Genomic DNA, 19,302 nt, shown 5'->3' with positions numbered 1-19,302 from the left:
CTCCTTTTATCCAGCTGAGGAACTTTATTTTGGCAAGACCACGATTGCCTATTTTGTCTCACAAAAACACCTTATATGCCAAGCATGGAGTAACATTCCCGTGTTATTCACACTGAGGAAAAATATGGAGCAGCTCCACAAACCCCTATGGAGTTCCTCTGGGTTTATCCCCATACAGCTGAGATCACTCTGAAACAGTCACAGCTCCTGATGCCAACTATTGCCCCAAACACAGCTCCCAACGCAAAGCAAACATTCCCAGATCATTCCTTCACATTTATCATTGCTAGATTAATATTTTCTCTCATTATCTTTTGTTCCTTTCAAGTCTGCAAAAGACAGTACACTCCCGGAAGGTCAAATCCTCATCTGCTCCTTGTGCCTGGGCTAATTTGCATCCATTGAGGAGGAAAAACTGACACCACCAAATTTTAAATAAATGTTAAAAAATTACCACGAGAAGCGAAAGTCAGACAAGGAGATTTCTGAAATTAGCATAGCTGCAAACAGTACAGAAGAGGCTTTTACTATGCTTTTAAGTCCAAGATTGAGAGATTCTGCTATAATTCATATTTGCTTCTTGCAAGATGGAAATGGTGCAACTGTCAACAATAACAGAAAGTAAGTGCATTTATTTATTTATTTATCATATAAATACAACAAAATAGTTTCTATTCCAAAAGTAACTAAAGAAGACATTAGATAGCACCTACTAAAACCAGATCTTTTAAACATAGGCAGGTCGAGACAGCTTGCATCCAAGAATTGTGAAAGACAACATCTCCATGATCTCTTCACGGCTGTCGACTTAACCGACTGCCTGGCAGCCCTTGCGTTGCGTTGCCGGTACTCACACACATTGTGGGAAGACCCAAGTGACTCCGCGTCTGCCGGCCTTACACCGTCCAAGACAAAACAGTGCAATGGCTGAAACGAAGCCCAAACACCAGAGGACTTGAGGCGGTAACGGAGCTGGTGGCAATTCCCAGGAGCTCACGGAAAAGAGACCTCTCAGACGCGCTTTGGCGAAGTCAGGAGTTGGGTTGTAAAGAAAACAACGTCTGTATATTTAGAATCTTATAAAGGCATTTGACTTGACACAGCACAAGCATGTTCAGAAGTTAAAGATAGATAAAATCAACATGACACTTCTTTTTTTTTTTTTTCCCAAGGATATGCCCTAGTTAATTCAAACCCACCAGATTTGGAACATAACATACCCAAGAGAAGTACTACAGCCTGTGTAGTCCCCAGGATGGTTAGATGGAGGACTGCAACGGTCTCTTCTCGCCTCTAAAACCTCCAAATCTCTAAACTAGCTGTGAACTTTGAAAGGAGATCGGCTTGCTAAATGGTCTTGGTGCTAATTGCCGGGCAGAACTGTGGCAAAAGAATGTGCCCATTCATCTCGAGCAAAATCAAGACTGAGAGAAAATTTATTTATTTAAAGTAAATTTACTGACACAAGAAATTTGCCTGGAAAACTATGGCAGGGTAACATTTGTAATTAATTTTTGCTTAACACGGATCGTTGTTGGCTCAGGCATCAATAATAGCATCCAACTAATAACAGGTCAGATGATAACTGCTTTCCTTCCCCACCAAGGTAACCACACATATTTTCCTGTTAACAAGATCAATAAACTTGACACATTCTGAAATCGATGATTAACTCCTTTTACAGTATTTGAAGTTGCCCAGGGTTATTGCTTTGAACGGCCAAAGCTAGAGCGTCATGTGTGTTTTTAATTATTAAGATAAATAATGTAACACCTTATAATCTTCTTCCGTGCACTTAATGATTTTGTGATGAAGTAACACAAATTGCGATTGAGTAGGTAACTACACATGGGCGGGCTGCACAATGATGTTATCTTTATAGGAAAACTCATTCTGAAGGTTTTACACCGTATTGCAGCAATGAAAGCACCTTGGGTCAATGCAGATTTATTCCCATTTTTAATGTTTTTACTAGACTGAATAAACACTTGCCCCAAGACTGAAACCACTGGTTCTCCTAAAGGCTGCGGAAGCCCAGGGTAAACTCTTTAAGTTGAGCTCGGAGTGATTGACACGTCCTTGCAACAAGGAGCCGCACTGTTAGCTCAGGGTGAGGATTGTTCCCCCCAGCTTCACGTGGGCTTTCACAGCCCCTTCATCACGGGGCTCTTGCTCACAACACTCCTGACATTGGCCGATTACAGTGTGGCTGCCAATGGCATTGGGTGGCCCTTTTAAATTGCTGATTTTCAGGTGGTCTTCACAAGAGAGACCCATTTGAGCATGGGGATGCCTGAAGCATGCTTGTACTCATCCTCCCCCGGGAGTGGAGGAGCTTGCTCCCAGCAGGCACGCCGGGCCAGCCCAAGGGAGGTAGGACATTATCCAATGTGGAAGGAGAAACACCCCATAATCACTGAACCATTTATGAAATCAAAAGATCTGAAGATACACGGGGGGTGGTTAAGGAAGGAAAATTTGCAACTGCCCGGGCAGGGATTTGGAGGGACAAGCAGCAGTCCAGCACACGGCTCCGGGTCCCAGTCCTGGGATGTCTCATTAGGGAAAAAGCAAAGGCTTGGTGCTGAGTCCATCTGAAGCGGGAGGAGAAGCATGAAGCGCCCATGGGAAGGGGGGGCAGGAAGAAGGGGGCTACATATGGACGGAGACAACTTTTCACGTGGCTGAAAGAGAGCCTACGACAGGAAACAAATCCATCACACAGAGGCCACAGACACCGCCTCTCCCCCTTCCAGTACCCACACTTTGTTGGCAATACTGTAATTATTATTGTTACTATTTTTTGTTCTCTTGAATATTTCCTACCACAAGCAACCGGAGCTTTCACTACCCTAATGTTTCAAATGTTTCATCTTAATTCATTTTTCAGCCCACTGGTAGTGAGGCTGGCAGCTAGCAGATAAAACAAAAACCTGCTTGAAGTTTTGCCCAGAGTTGAGCCATTGCATGCCATTACGATCTGACGAACCTCCAACAGATCCCTCATTGCTCCTCCTTTTCTTGGTTCCTCATCAACACAAACTGAAAATAGCAGAAGAGGATTTGGTTAAGGAATGTCAACAGCAGCTGGGCACTAAAGTAAAAGCAGAACAAAATGAGAAAGAGGTTGAGATTTGCCCACTGAGGTTTTACTACCTGGTTATGCAGGATATTTTATTACAACCACAGAAACATTATAGGCCTTTAAATAGGATTTCCCTTATAATTAAAGGCCTTACGGTGTAGGGGAATCTCACTGTACTTTGGAGATGACCTCAGACATTAACTGGTTTCTGAAATGTTTTCCTATTTCTTTATTTCATCCTTTACACCTGACCAACTCCCATGGCTGTGCAAACAGCCAGAAGCCCAAGGAAGTGCTGTAAGGACTTTCGACCTCCAGAAGCTGCAGGTTTTTAAGTAAAACAAGACCATACAAGACTTTTAAACACGCCTGCTCCATGTGACAGAAGTTCAATTTTCTCTTTCAGAAAATCATAACAATAAAGATGACTGATTCACAGTTTCATTTGTCAGTTTTCTGACTTAGTTACATTTAACTCATTCCATGACAGCTATAAATCATTTCATACCATAACTACATGACACAGGTTGCACAATTATTTCCCTTCTTTCCTCCTACATCTAAAGACCTTTACACCCACCTCCCCAGAAGTAACACCTGTACACATTGGGCAATAGTGCTAATGAGGCAGCAGCCAGACAAGAGAAACTCAAGTAACGTATTCTCCTGCAACACCAAAGTCCTACGTTGACAGTCATCCCACCACAGGCTGGTGGGGAAGGAAATCAAGGAGGTTGGTTTAGCTTTTTGTTGTGGTTTTTTTAACTGCTTAAGATAGACCAGCAAACCCCCAAAGTATCATAGAAAGCTCCAAAAGCCTGGGACTGGGAGGGAGGAGGCTCTGGCACTTGGCCTGCATTGTAAAATATGCCTCTCCTCCCCAAACCAACAGTCTTCATCTCTATTTTAGCAACTCTTAGATGAAGAGCCATTGAAGAAGGCAGTGTGTTGTCAATATACGCAAATAAAACAACAGACCAATAATCTCTGCCAGAAACTTTAAGATACTGTGTTGTCTGAGCATAACACAAATCAGGTCTAATCTCATGTGAATCAGAGACACTCTAAAACATAATTTTTTATTTGCCCTCTTTGAGGACAAGACATACATTCAGGGCAAGTCCTTTCCAAAATAAAGCAGCACAAAGACAGGCTCTGTTTAGCCAGTACTGTAACCTGACCTGGTCCAGGAAGGGTGAAATTAATTGTAATATTGTCAGATCTTGCCTCACGGCCTTCAGGCTCAAAGAAATCCTTGTAGTCATTTAAATTGCTCTTATGATTAGAGCTAAATGAGAATTTTTTTGATGAAAATTGTCTTTGAGAGAAAACATTGTCTTCTGAAAACTGGAATGTTTCACAAAAACACAGTGGTTTGGACAAAATTGCTGCTGCAATCTTTCAGCAGCTCCAGCAGGAATTTTTGGGTTGGCCTCAAAATAGCTGCTATCTGGAATGACCACATGAAATATGGGAAAAACAGGTTATACCTCTGCTCTAAAGCAGAGCCAGCGTCTTCCTCCTCTCAAGTGACTATATGCTGGACTAGGGGCTATGCAACATTTATTTTCTGAGAAAAATGCCTAACGGTCTCAGCTTCATTTGAACATGGAATAAAACCAAATATTGAAGGCTCAATATTTTTAATCAAATCCAATACTCTTTTCCAACCAGCCTTAGCTGCAGCCTTAATGCAGAGCTTAGTAACATGGGTCCTCTGTCCTGGGCTGGACTGAACTCCCACCCAGACAACTTCTGCCAGGGAGTTCAGTGGGAAAAAGGCCTCTGTGTGACATTAAGGATATATAACATTAATAGGAACAATACTTGGCAGGTCTGACTATTTGGTTTAACTCACAAGACTCAGTTTATTATCAGACTTAGTCAGACACAGACTGCCAACTGTGCGTAATGATCTTTTTTTTTTTTTTTTTTTTTGCAACAGTTACAGAATATCTCCATAAACACAATACTCTGAAGGCTGCAGGAGATGATCAGGGTAAGTAATGCAACTTTTCAGCCTTTCCTGCCTTTTTTTTTTCCTTTCTGTTGCCAAACTGAAGAAACTTCAAAGTGATCCTCACTTTGCTCCTTTTTAAACAAATTGGGAAAATACGCACACAGTCTGTAACTCAGGGTCAAATTATATAATTACAGGATTTTTTAAAGTGTTTGTATAAACACTGACAATTGAGATCACCAATTAGAGAAAGGAAAATCTATCCTCTGTCTGCACTTTATGTATCTGCCCCCTCAGGTTCCTGCGTAGGATTTGAAATGTTCCTAGATTCACAGTGTTAAAAAATGGCAATAAGGTATCTAAGCCTAGTTTATAACGACAGCATAAGTTCACCTTTCAGTGTTACCCTCAGCATTTATCAAACATGGTCAAACAAGCTCAGTGCAACAGGACTAACGCAGCAAGGCTAAATTAACATGCTAAAAAGCAGCTAAATATAAAAAGGCACAAGACCTGATCCAGTATTTCCAAAAAGCTGAAAGCTGAGCACTTCCTAAGCAAGCAAAAGCAATTTCATCTTTTCGTCTTCACTTCCACCATGGGTTGTAATACACGCGCAATCCACGCTGCCTGCCTCCTTCTGACCTCTGTGGGCACGTCAAGAAACTCTTTCACTGTATCAAATGCACCGTACGTACTTTTTTTCCCTCTGTTTGGACGTGCAGTGGGAATTAGCACAAGAACTGTGTTACCACTTCTTGAGGAAGGCCACCACGCAGAGCTGAGAACTGATTTTGCCACGAAATGAAATAGCAGTGCTTGTGTTCCCGTCCCTAGGTACCCCAGAGCAGCTGCTGAAGTGAGCTGGGTGTAGCAGGATGCTGCACTAAGCTGCCTGTGTAGACTTGTGCTTGAAAAAGACGTGGCGAGCAGGCAAGAGTGCCGCTCATAAGCTGGCTTCAGGACGAGGGGAACAAAATGCTGGGGTCAAGGTTTCAACTCCCCCAGCCTCCTGGGGTCTTGCTACAAATCTGTGTGCGACATCAGGGGTTACTGACTATGCAACTGGGTCGTATTAAAGCCTCGCAGAAATAGAAGTCCAAATACTCTTCAAATACTGACTGTAGCATTCCACAAAGGCCATTTCTATACCAAACATTTATTTGCATATGTAGTTGCTATGGGTGATCCTGCGCAGAATGAAAACAAATCCAGTTCTTAATAGCACATTGTCTTTTCCCTTGTATTACAAAAATGCATTAGGGAACTCTGGCTCCGCATGTCCAAGTCATAACGTACTTTACTCCCTTCTCCCTCCCCACTTAAAAAAATATTGACATCAGTGTAATTAATTTGTTTTAAGATAATACAACTATGTCTCCATATTGTGTCATACCTTTCCTTCGTGCCGCATGAAGACAGAAGGGCTTTCTGTTTGCACTACAGGCAGATAAGAGTGGTACACTTCAGCTACAATTTGTAAAAATATTTATCAGATACCTTTTCAAAAGTGAAAAGTACTTTCTAAGGTCGATCTTTCCCCAAACTACAGGCCAGTTTCTTTTCTGTAGACTTATCACAGCACAACAAAATACAGTTTAACCCACTTCATTAGTAAGAGCTGGGGTAAGAGCTCTGTGGCAAAGAACTCAGATTTTTGCAGCATTGCTCACATGAAACCAGGGGATGATGCACGGCCGCAGCAGACAAGAACAATAATCCAGTGGCACAGGTTTTGGCCTGCGCCTCCAGAGACAGAGTTCAATTCTCTATTTCGTTACAGGCCACACTTGCAATAGCTTAGGCAAATCACCCCAGGGTGTCAAACCCAGACAAGGTGACCAGTGTGACTTCAGCTGCATCTGAAGTAGCACAAACAGCTGCAGTTAAGGCAACTGAAACACACCTTTAATCTTCCTCTGGCTCAGTTTCCCGTGTGTAGTCTGGGAGACAAGAGGAGGTAAAGAGGCAAAGGATCCTGGGATTCTCAGATAATGTGTATATTTAGCTACGTAATGCACTAGAATACTGTCTGTAGCCAATTCATTTAATACAAGACACAAATACGGCTTCCTAAACCCTGTACTACATTTACCCAGACCTTTTCATATATTTTTGCTTGCTCAGGGAAGTCCAAGAGCATGCCCTCTCCTAAACCATACACCCTGGTGCCTCAGCAGTCACCTTACTGTCCACGATGCTACAGGAATGTTGCAAAGAAAATCGCAGCAGAATAATCAGAACAAAGGAAAAGGTGAGACAGTGGTATAGCAGGTAAGCGTGCACCAGATCAACGACCCAGTGAAGAGGAGAAGCCCAGCTCTCCCTGGAAACGTTTCAATTCCATGACTGGCATGCTCACAGCAGATAATCTGACTCTCAGACCCTGGCAAAACTAAGGGAGTATTATTTTCACTCGAGTGAAGTAATGCAACAGAACATAACATGGTTTCTGTCAGCATCAGCCACTCAGTCTTCATCTTCATACTGTGTGATTTTTTTGCACAAATATATTTATATTGGCCTCCACATAGAATATCCCACTTCAAGTTTGCGTCTCAGATCCTATATGCCGTATGTACAAGCTGTTGCACCAACACACAGTGGGGCTATAAAAGATCCCGCACCAAAACTCAGGGACTTGCATTCAGTCCTCATTCAAAATTTCCACCGTCACTAAGAAATAGGGAGGTAGTTTCTGTGACAGGCACAAAACATGTTGCAGGACTGGAAATCAATACATCTCCTCCACCAAGATCCTGGGGGTCAAGCCTGGTGCCCAGCCCAGGCGCAGGAGCCCTGGGGTGCCGGGTGCTGTGGGCAGGCAGCGGGCAGCAGCAGGGAGGTCGGTCTCAGGATGCTGCCGGAGTGGCTCTCCGGTGAATCTAGTCTTGCCTCTTTATTGGCATTTTTTCTTCTATAAAATTTAGCTTCTATGGCCAAAAGGGGAAAGTCTCTCTGTTACTCTTTGAAATCCACAATCAAATACACAGTTGGCCAAGTCTCACCTGGACGCTGGCCAGTGGTTATGCATTTTCTCGTTGAAGGAACCATGCTGACATCCAGCCACACAGAGCCACTGTATAAAAGATCTGTTTTACTAAAAAACCCAGATGTGTTTAACTAAAAAAAAAAAAATAAAAAATCTTAATCACTGAAAAAGAGGATGGGAGAATCTTGTGGGGTTTGTGGTTTCACAAGCCTTGCAAGCTATTTCTGGGAATCACAAACTCCATTTGATTTTATTAATCAAATGCTCCTTAAAATTACAGCCCTCTCCTCTCTTCCTCCTCTCCTCTCCTCATTCCCAGTGGTTAAATAAAGAATAAAACAATACCATATTTAGGTTATATATATAGAAAAGGCTCCGTTAAGAATAAAAAGACTGTTCAAGAGCAACACTGACACAAGGACTGTATATACTCTACTCAGGAGGTGCCAGTCCGTGGTATACACATCCAGTCTGATTTACATTCACGCCTTTGTCTCTGTGCCGCACAGTAACCACTGCACATCCAAGAGCAGTAATATTGATGAGCTAGTCATTTTTTCCTTTAAAATCTAAAACACCATGTCTTGCGAACTTACAGAATACTTCCAAGAGGTGCCACGCTGTTCTTCCAGTGTTTCCACTGTAATAAAGTCCAAAGTCTGTGTTGTTGAGTGAACTATTTCACCTGCAGGTTAAGCCTTTTTGAAACATGCTCACAACAGAATAAATGGTGTGTGGTTTTCCAACACAGAATATACAGAGCATTCTCCTGAACTCTTCCCACTGGACTACACTCCAGCAGGGTTCATCTAGCTCATTTTTAGACTGGACCATGTAAAACGGCGTTTTTGTTTTCCTTCCCACTATAGTTCTTGTGGCAGTTCTCGAACAGAGTGCAAGTGTGCTCCACCTCCTCTAATTTCAGTGACTTGCGCCTAGGATTTCTCCTGGAGTGGGTGAAGTTCAGGGCAAGCACAGGGCCATCGCTCCAGGTAGCGGAAACAATACAGAATGAGAAAAAAAGGACAATAATAATGGAAAAGATTGGGCACACAACCATTTTCCAGGCCAAAGTATCTCTATTGTTATATTAAATTCTCTCATCTCTGGGAATCTGCTGTGCTCTGACCTCAGCCCTTTCTGATTTCGATCTCTGTAGCAACTGGAGTGAGCTGAGGTTAAGATACACACTTCTACGTCCTTAAAGGACCAAACCTTGCCATGGATGATAGATAAAAAGTGAGTTTCAAAGTGATAGGAAGCATGGGAACTTCAAAAATAATGTTAAAGTTGTGGTCTTTCAATAAATTTTTAGAAGCGATGGCTACAGTGGTGCATATATATGTGCGTACAATTTATATACACGCACACGCAATGCCCAAGTATACACTGACACATGAGTTAACTAGCAAAATGCTCCCTTTGATCTTCCTCAAATCATTCAGTCAATTCAGTTTGAGTTTGCATTCATAAATTCCATGGAAAAAAGAAGGGGCTAAATTAGCTGATGGTGGCCTTTTACACCAGGAGCCAGCAGGACCTGACTTATCTGCCAGAGGAGGCCCCCCCAGACTCTGCCTGTTGTGGAGGTGCCCTTGACACCATCCACTTTACGGAAACTATTCCAGTAGTCCGAGAGCTGGAGCCGGCGCAGCCGCCCAGGTTTCTGGGCACGCATCCGGACTGCGGGACAGAGGCATTCGCACTCTCCCCACAGCTCACTGAGCTGCTTGTAGCTGGCGCTGTATCTGTAGCACCTTCCGGCAAAACAAAAGATAAAATAATGATTTATTTATAAAGCAGGAGCGTGGGTTGTTTTTTTTTTTTAAACTAAAGAAGCTTCTTCAAGCTATGTCAGAGATGCAGAGCAGCAGAGCACGTTAATGGAATGTAACTCCACAGCCTCGCAGATAAGGGCTTTAAAGCTGACCTTTACCAAACACAAGAGAGTTAAAGGAAGGACGTTCAGGTCAGCCAGTGCTTTACACTGCAGCAATACCTTGGGTTCTTGCATTCCTTATAGACTGCAGTGGTATGTTTCTGCTGGATTCTCTTTCATTTGCTTCAGACTGATTTGGAAATCAGACTTTTGGCTCTAGCTAACTATAACAGCGCTTAAGGAAAGCAGAAAGAATAAGGATATAACACACACATGAATTATTATGTTATCTAGCATTGCCTGTCTTCTTTTACAGAACTCATCCATTTAACCTTTTTATTTTTAAGCTACAGTTGGCCCATCTATTTTTCTGCCATCACATCAGTGCAGAACTCTGCACCTATAAATTACGTGGAGAAGAAGTGCTGAGCATATGGATTTTTTAAAAAACATGCTCCTCAAATTAAATCCATAAATGAACAGAACCTTCCACTCATGGTAGATTGATAAAGACAACATGGGAAAAGCACACCCACTGAACAAGGCTGCTACTTGCCATCCATTTTGTTCATTGCCTTATCACCAGAGAACAAACTCATGCTGATAAGGTCAAACACTATCCAAGTACGAGTTTTCATTTCCACAGCATCCTTCAAAGTGCTTTCCATATCTAGCTTTCATTTAACCGCTGTAAAATAATATGATATGTCCCTACGATGACGTACGGTGAGTGTCCACTTGCTCAGAGCAACACCAGCGGTCATCCTGCACAGCAAGGGAAGAGAGAGATAGGTTCCCGTGAATGTATTTTGGGGAACCGAAACCAGCTGAACCCACGGAGCCCCAGCCAGTTTAGCCAAAGCACCAGGACCGATCCCCTAACTTCTGAAAAAATGGCAGGAAGATATTTTATGACCCAGCTTCCAGGACTATTCCTGAAGAAAGTGTTTCCCCATAGGACTCCCATGAGTCTTAAACGATGGGGAGGGAGGTCGACCACGTAGTACATCTATCACCCTGGAACTTGAAAATTGAGGCTGGCATAGATGGGGTTGGTTTTCACAGATAAAAGCAGGTATTTCTCATGACTATACTTATTGCTCATCTAATCGCAATGAGGAGTCCTAAAATAGCATCAAGACTATGAAACAACATAACAGGGCTGATGCATTAGAAGGGTCTCACAGGAGCAGGCTCCAACTTCTCTTCATGTTTGGAGAAATTTGCAATCATAATACCAGAAAAATTATGTTTTAATCTCTAGAACAACTTAAATAAATTTGTTTTTCAGACAAGAAAATTTAGCAGAGCTGTACAAAATGCTCTGTTCCCCTGTGCTGAAGAGTACTGCTGCCTTTAGCCAGTAGTTCTTCAAACGCTTTTTTGTGACACTGACCTAAGTAATGTGGGCTCACTCTTACCACAAGCACTTCCACCGAATTTTCATTAATTTCGTACCTACGAATTTCTTTGCCAACTTGTATGGGAGAAGGCTACGAATGAGTAGGCTATACAATACTCTAGATGTTGTTTGCATGGAAAGAACAGCAAACAGCAAGGAACAGATTTCGAGGCAATTTCCCTCCTGCATTCCACAACATGCAATTTCTCTTTGCAATCTCGCTTCACACAGCTGGACCTAACCCGCTGCTGCTATCCGTAAGGCTCTTGCACTCATGCCACTGGCAGCAGATATGAACCAGGTTCAAGATGACGTACACTGACCTTTTTTTACTCTCATTTAGTATGAGTTCCAAGTTTATCATTTCTTTGTCATAAGCTCCTTCCTGATTCTCTTATTTCATACATTTAATCTGGTTAGCTTCTACAGGAATGTAAATGCTCTCCATTCAGCAAAACGGAGATCCCTCTGCACATTTCTTTGGATATGTTTCTCTCCAATGTTTAGTACAATGTGACCTCTTACTAGACAGAGCCCACAACCTCCCAGGGTAATAAAGTGTGATTAAATACCTTTTTTGGTTACAAAATTATAAGGCACAATTATAAAGTCAACTATTAAAGGGGACGTCTCACTTTTTTTTCACCTTTTCACATTCGTTGTGTTTGTACGCATGTATACCAATGGGCAGCGAATGCTGATAACAAAACGAAAATCTTGGATTAAGTCACTTTAAAGCCAATTTAATGCTTGATATGGTGCATACAGAAAACAGTGATTGTTTGTTCCCTGGATATATGGGCTTTGCATGCAGAATAAGACAGGGCCATGTTAAGCTAGAATAAGGGTGCTTAGCTCAGGCGGAGTGTAATACTCCTAGTCTCCAAACTAGCACTCATGACTCTACTTTGTTTTTTCCTCATTGTCTGGATGATGCTGTGTAGACATCACCTTAGGGCTCAGCCCAACACTCACTGAATTAGAGGGACCATTTGCTGTTATTTCTCTGTAACTGGATGAGGCTTTTAGCTAGTTAAGTTGTGGTCTTTTTTTTGCAGGGGGGCAAAAAAACCCCCAAAATCCTGCCAGGAAGAAAAACAGGAAAAAGGTTCCCAAATCTATTTTGTTTTAAAAAAGTGAGGCAATCCTGAGTGGCCTAGACAGTGAAATTCCAGCACAGCGCTCTGCTTTCTGTGCTCACACTGCTCTCCCATAGGTTTCTGACCACCAAGGACGTGTTGCTTAATCTCACAAATTTCAGAGACCCCAAACTAGGTGGAAGCAGACACAAAATACACATCTTCTCAACTCATTAATTAAGTCTCCAAACTGCTAAAGAGCACAACAGCCCCCACTTCCCACAGCACCATGAAGCTTTCCTCCCCAGAACACCGCAATCACAAAACGGAGCCTAAGTCCGAGCAAAGAGCTCCCCTTCCAAAACAAACTCAGGAACTTCATGTCAGGTACCTTCAAAAAGGAAGACAAAAGCACATTTTATGATGTTCCATTAGAGGGCATCCTAGCATGTCCTTTTGTGGTCAGGTGCTTCCCCTAAATTATATCCTCTGCAATACTTTGTGAACGATCTTCTGTAAGGACAGTCAGGAACATTCACATCCCCAAGCTTTTGCATCCCTTGTAATCGTATTAATAGTTTCATTTCATGTTTTAGCTGGTACTGTATTTCTCTTCTAATGGTGCAGCTTCCCTCACCAGGAGAGGCAGGTTTGCAGTATTGTTCCACGCATGTAAGATGTGAATAAGCTGAACACACTATCACAAAATTTATTTCAAACTTCAGAACGGTTGAAGATCACACTTTAAAACAATAAGGGACTATAAAAGGTGAGCAAGTTTGATCATGTATCTTGAAACTAGAGGGAAGATAAATGTACGTTCTCAAAAGCTACCAAAGACAGAAGCTCCACTGCCAAAATACAACGGGCAACTACTCAGACCCAGCAGCATGGACCCAGCAGCAGGAACCAAACCTGAGCTCCAGGATACAGGGAGCTGTTGTAAAAACAGCCACTACTCCCCCCCATGTACTCCACCTTTAAAAACTCAGTTTTAAGACAGTTTACTAAGACAGGTACAGATAGATACAGATACAGTTTACGACCATCAGTCCCCTTAAAATCAGTAAGAAGCCCCTAGGTAGTAAAATCTACTTATGGTGATAAATATTTTCTGGATTGGGCCATGATATGTATGAAGATCAATTTCTACTCATACCTGTAGCTACACTGAAATCAATTCAAAGACTGAAGGCATCAGAGGATCTAAAGGTAATAATACTGGAAATTAAGAAGTCTAGGGTAAGAAATAGGAGTTGACATGATAACATGAAAATGTATCTACGAGACAGATAATTCAGTTATAATAAATTACCATACTATCTGACTTAAAGTGGAATGTAAAAGTGCTCCTGTCACACAAAATGAAAAATGAACTTCTGACTGCTGAAATGCAAGATTAATGAATCGACATAACAGACATGAAACAACTTACGATGATCCTGGACTTGCTGTTGGCGGGGGACCTGGAAAAGTGACAGGAGAAAAACAGTGTGATGAGTTATGGTGAGGTAGCAAGCAGGAAGCTTTTGAAAACCTTTTAAAAGATAAAAGTAACAGTCTGTCATGTTGGATGTGGTTTATGTAGTTTAACAGACAAGTCACAGTTTCTCAGTACCAAAGACAAGACTGTATCCTGTAGCAGTGATTGCCTGTAAAACGCCGCAGACGAGGACAATGAACAGGTGAGGCACTCTTCCTGCATTTCAACCCGGGCTCGGGCCATCACAGAAAAGGTTGCAGCAAACCACAGGAGGCTTGTACAAAAGCATGATGTAACTATAACCAGGAGAAAACAGCATCATTTCCCCCTATCAGTCTTCATTATTTATCAAGGAATTCATCCTAGGCCTGATTCAGGTGCATTGATCAAATTCGCTCTGACCTCATCGGGCTTTGGCTGACGGGTTCGTTATTGTTGCCCTCGGTGCTTGTATTTTGGCAACTCCTGGAAGGGCTGAGCGGGCCGGAGTGCATGTTCACCGGCCCAGCGCAGACTGAAGAGTGGGCTGCAGCAGATTTCAGGGAAGTTCATACTAATGAATATTTGCTCTAGAAACCGAATTGTGAGATTAAATATTGCTCCAGTCAGAAAAAAGAAAAATGCTCACTGTTTTCTACAGGAGTATCTATAAAAGTATCATTTTTCAGATTAAAATCTCCTACATTTCAGATACAAGCTAAAAGACAACTGCCTTATGAGAACATCTAATGATTAATTTCTTATTAGAATTTAGAAAATGTGGGAGATTTATGAAAAAAGACTATGAAACTCATCACACACATCATTCATTATTGCCCAGTTCCTAAGAGGATTAACTAGGACTCTCTGCAAATATCTTCATCTCAGTGAATTATTTCCCTCTGAATGTGGAGGTGGAGGAGAAGACACACAAAACCTGTTTCTTGTTTGGAATCTTCTCAGTTGTAAGACCAGCTTTGAAGGCAATTAACTCAATATAAACTTTGAAGAAAAAGTGCTTATTTTACCTGACAGGTATACATACATATATCACTAACATGCCCCCAATCTATACTGCAAGCTGAAATTTCTCACTTACTGGAGACAAAAGAGGTCACTCAGGCACTTGAGAATAAATTATTTTTTCCTCCTCTGATCTGAATCCACTCAGGTAGCATATTAATGAACATTGCTGTTTAGTGACCCCTGTGTTTCAGTCCTGCTTCCAGCAGGCTTTTATATAGTAAAAGAGCTGGCAACCGTTAGAGCTGGCAACACGGGCATCTCAACTGAGCAAAGAGCAAACAGGCAGAGAGGATAAAGTGCCATCCCAGAGCTGCTCCCAGAAATCGGCTGAATCAGACCAGCTGATACTACTACATCAGTGCATTCATTTTCAGTGGATAAACACACCTTTCTCCACAGCTGTTTTTCTAAGTAACAGTTTCAACACTTTAAAAGGAGAAAACTTACCAAATTTTACAAACAGCACACCAGTTGTAGAAACCGTCTTTCTGCCATTAGTTGCAACACACTGGAAGTAGCCGGTATCTGTAGTGTCAAGGTTCCTTATTCGCAGTCGAGACCCATAGCTTGTGGCACGGAAGGAGATCCGCCGAGGTTCTTGGACAACCGGCGCATCGTTTTTCAGCCAACGGACCGTCGGAGGAGGATTGCCAGAGACTTTACAGTGCAGTTCTGCGGTCTGGCCGAGGGTGGTAGTTATGTTATTCATAGGTTCATCAAGCGTCAAGAAGTAGTCTGTTATGTAAAAAGAAAAAAGGGTGAATAAAGAATTCCAGCTCAGGAAATGGCATTTTAAAGAAAGCTCATGTTTTTCTTTGAAAGGGAAACAGGAAGTGGCTATCAGGTTTAGCAGAAAACAATACCATTTGTTAACTGATGTTTCAGGGCAGGCAATGGGTCCCACATAGTTTTGCATAGTAATAAAGGAACAAATTTTGGAATTTCCACCGCACTACAGTAATGCTGTATTTCTTGAAAACTTCTCTTCCTTCATACACCCATGGATTCTCTCTACTTTCTCAACATCACCCTATTTGGCTTCATTCTACACAGAAAAAGGAGGTAACACTGCTTCTCTTTTTTCTTTTATTTTTTCCTTTTTGCTAACCAATAAACATGAAAAACATGTATCAGAAATCCGGCTGCTCATTTTGATGCCTCTGCCTATGCAGAGCTGCCTCTGCTCATGTTAGGACCCACAAAGTATAGGAATATATGAAATGAATTGCTCAGAAGTTAAGATCTCAGAGCCATTTTTAATTGATTCGCAGAGCAGTGTCGACAGTATGTTGTCAATGATTTTGCAAGCACTAGCTGTATAGATGAGGAATAAGGATCATATCTAGGAGATGGAGCCTTTTTTCTCACTCAGTATTTCCCTTGCTAAGAGTACTAAAGTTTATCTTAAATCTGAAATAGGTCTCATGATAGGTGCAAGCAGAAGCTCAAGAATTCTTTTGTTAAGATAGAGAAAGTTAAATCAAAATTTAGCTAACTTAATCTCTTCTAATCCATTTGTGAGCATTGCCTTCTCCTGTCAAGTGCTGTTTCATTCTGCATCGTTCAGGAAGAGGACTATTTCTAGTTAACTGTATTCAACATTTAATTAAATCCTTTAAAGGCAGAGAGCAAGATGGATTGGGTACGGGGAATGGAATACATGGGCTTTCATCTCCGTGTCACAGGTTCAAATCTAACGGTGGTCATTACTGGCCAAAACCCATTATCATCCGCTGGCTGTCTCAGCAGGGCGGCCAAGGAATGAGAAATCCAGAGGCTGTACTCTGTTCCTGCGCTCTCAGAGCCAACCCGGGAGGTCAAGAAAAGTCTATCAGTAAGTAAACTTGTGCTGTGCTGCTTATGCTCCACCGTTCTCAGGTACATCTACTGTTAAGCCCAGCAATAAGCCTGCCTAAAAGTATGAAAAAAATCTCCAGCACGTGTGAGAACAGCTCAGCCAACTAAGTTGCCTAACTAATCCACTTCCCTAATTATTTATTTTAATCATGTCTTTACTAGCTACTCCATTATGTTTTGAGTGTATCAATATCTCCTTCCTTTGTATTTAATCTGTTTAGCATGAAAGCTCTTACCCTGTATTTCCACAGCACTTTATACAAGGCGTCTCTGTTCTCATGTGGTCCCGAGGAGCCATTAGGATAAACGTTTAGCACAAGGGCACTGCCCACACATTTTTTTTTTTTTTCACTGATCGACTAGCCTTTTAATGTGCAGGTATGAAACTGTGCAAAATACGACTGTTACCTACACTCCCATGCATCTAATTAGTTAGGAAATCTATGTATGGGGTAAAAAGGGCAGAGATCCCAGCCCTCAGTGAAGACAGAAAACAGGGTCTGAAGTCTTTTGCCAGGGGTGTCAGACTGGCCTTTCAGCTCTCCAGAATCATTTCTGCACGCTTCATTGCAAGACTAGAAATGTTTCTGACTTGCTATCTTAATAACCTCACTGGGAAGCATAATCTAAGTCAGCACACGTATTCTTGGGTTCTCTCCACAATCTGGATTTAATAAAATCACACTAACAGCATGGAACTGGATAACCGCATTTAATTATCCAATGTAACATTTCTATACCACAGTCATTTATACAATTCCTGATAACATTTCAAAGACTGGTTCAGACATCTACAGTATAACACAGTCAGAAAACAGAATGGCTTCAGTCCTGTGATGGTCTTGCTGACAAACACCACAGTAAATATAATATATTAAAGTTCCTCTGGTATACCGGAGAGGCAAATAAAGGAGTAAGGATGTAGGGTAGGTTTCCAAAGGCTGGAGAAGGATTTTAAAGTATCAGCAGCAACAGTAAGTCAGTGAAAAAGTATGGCTGTAATGCAAGAGCTATGGTGCAACTTCTCTATACGTACAAACAGAAATAGCCTCTCAGCATCAGGAGCTTCTGAGTCCTCTAAGTGTTCTCCACCTTCCTCCACGAAATACTAAAGAAACACTAAAACAAAATGCATCTGCTAAATTCAGCTGAGCTTAGTCCTCAAATCCATAAATTTTGCATCCAAATCATAAATCCGATCAAGCAGACCACCTGAGATGAGATTTAAACAGGGCAGGTTTCAAGCAGTTGGAAGCTTCATCAGAAGACGTTTCTCACAGATAAAGCAGTTCTGTAATCGAAAATGAGCTGAATGTCTAACGGTGCTTCCAAAAAACCTTGGACTGTTACTGAGGCATACAAAATTATGAGCATTCCTTCCCCGGCATGCACAAAAGCCATCCATTGCTGCCCTTGCCCGGTGTGCGGGGGCCGAAGAGAAGCCCAATTTTATTTTTAATACTTGTGTCTAACTCTCACCTACCAAAGCCCATCAAATCTCCAAAGCTACTGCCACCATCCTCTCCCTTCAATAACAACTATGCACAGAACATATAAAATAGTTCTTGCCTGTGACCAGGTTTCCATCCAGGTCATCCTCCCGTCAGCCACTCTCTGGTGCCATCAACATTAACATCTCCTCCTTCTGGGACCAAAGGCCAAGAAAAACGGGGTTAAATACTCCTTTTGTGCTTTCAGCAGGAGGCGAACAGGGCCGATGAAACGGGGAGGAACCTGCTGCTTGCACACATGATGAAGACACCAGTGTCGCATGGCCACGGCCTTACAGCATGCCACGCTTTACCATGTTTCATTTGATAGCCTCCCTGCTGTCAAGGAGCTCCCCAGATGCCCAGAGTTGACTCCCTCTGACCTAAAGAATAATTTCTTAGAAACACAACGGTTCTTATGTACAAAGTAATTACTGTGCTTCTGAGAATTAAACAGTCTAGTGGCACTGGCCATTGGAAATCTGAGTTTTAATCTTGGCTCTGAGTAGTCTTGGGTGAATCACTTCATTTGTGATTTTTAGAAGAGCCAAAGGGAAGTAGACACCCAAAGTCAATCAAAGCTCACATGGGATTTGGGCAACTAAGTCCTTTTAAAAACAGCCTTAAACCTTTTGGCTCAATCTCTCCAGCTATAAAGTGAGGATAATAATCCCTCTTACATCATGGGGAGGCTGTTATGTACATTAATGAGATAATGCTCGTAAAGGACTTTGAAGGTGAAAAGTGCTATGCTGGGGTAAGCGCTGTTGTTATATTTTAAGTTAAATCTCAGGGTTTCAAGAACATAACAAAAGCCGGTCCATATTTTAGAGTAGCACTCCATAAAAACATTTTGGAAACATTTTAATTTACAGAAGTACAGGAGAATAGCCTGAAAAAGTTCTAAATAAAATTTAGCCCACCTATAATTTAATAATAGTCAAACTGATTTTTTTTTAATTTGTAAAAACAATTTACTGCTGGGCCTAGACCCTGAATGCCAAGTTTCAGCCCACAGAGATTTTTTTTTTTAATGGCTGAGTTATAAACCCTTGAAAAATGCTGACAGC

The 19,302-nt window shown here is 41.9% G+C and overlaps 1 protein-coding gene across 1 annotated transcript in view; it reads right to left on the bottom strand.

Annotated features, from left to right (window-relative positions):
- The window catches only part of ROR1 (receptor tyrosine kinase like orphan receptor 1), a 173,624-nt gene that overhangs the window by 26,572 nt on the left and 127,750 nt on the right, over nucleotides 1–19,302 (bottom strand). The window contains exons 3-4 of the mRNA XM_050900549.1: nucleotides 15,333–15,620; nucleotides 13,833–13,863 (exon numbers count right to left, since the gene is read on the bottom strand). Coding sequence (XP_050756506.1) covers nucleotides 13,833–13,863; nucleotides 15,333–15,620 — 319 coding nt within the window. The remainder of the gene's footprint in view (nucleotides 1–13,832; nucleotides 13,864–15,332; nucleotides 15,621–19,302) is intronic.

The sequence above is a fragment of the Gymnogyps californianus genome, chromosome 8 (assembly GCF_018139145.2).
Source record: "Gymnogyps californianus isolate 813 chromosome 8, ASM1813914v2, whole genome shotgun sequence".
NCBI lineage: Eukaryota > Metazoa > Chordata > Aves > Accipitriformes > Cathartidae > Gymnogyps > Gymnogyps californianus.
Note: the sequence above shows the minus strand (reverse complement) of the source record. Positions and strands in the feature narration are given on the sequence as shown.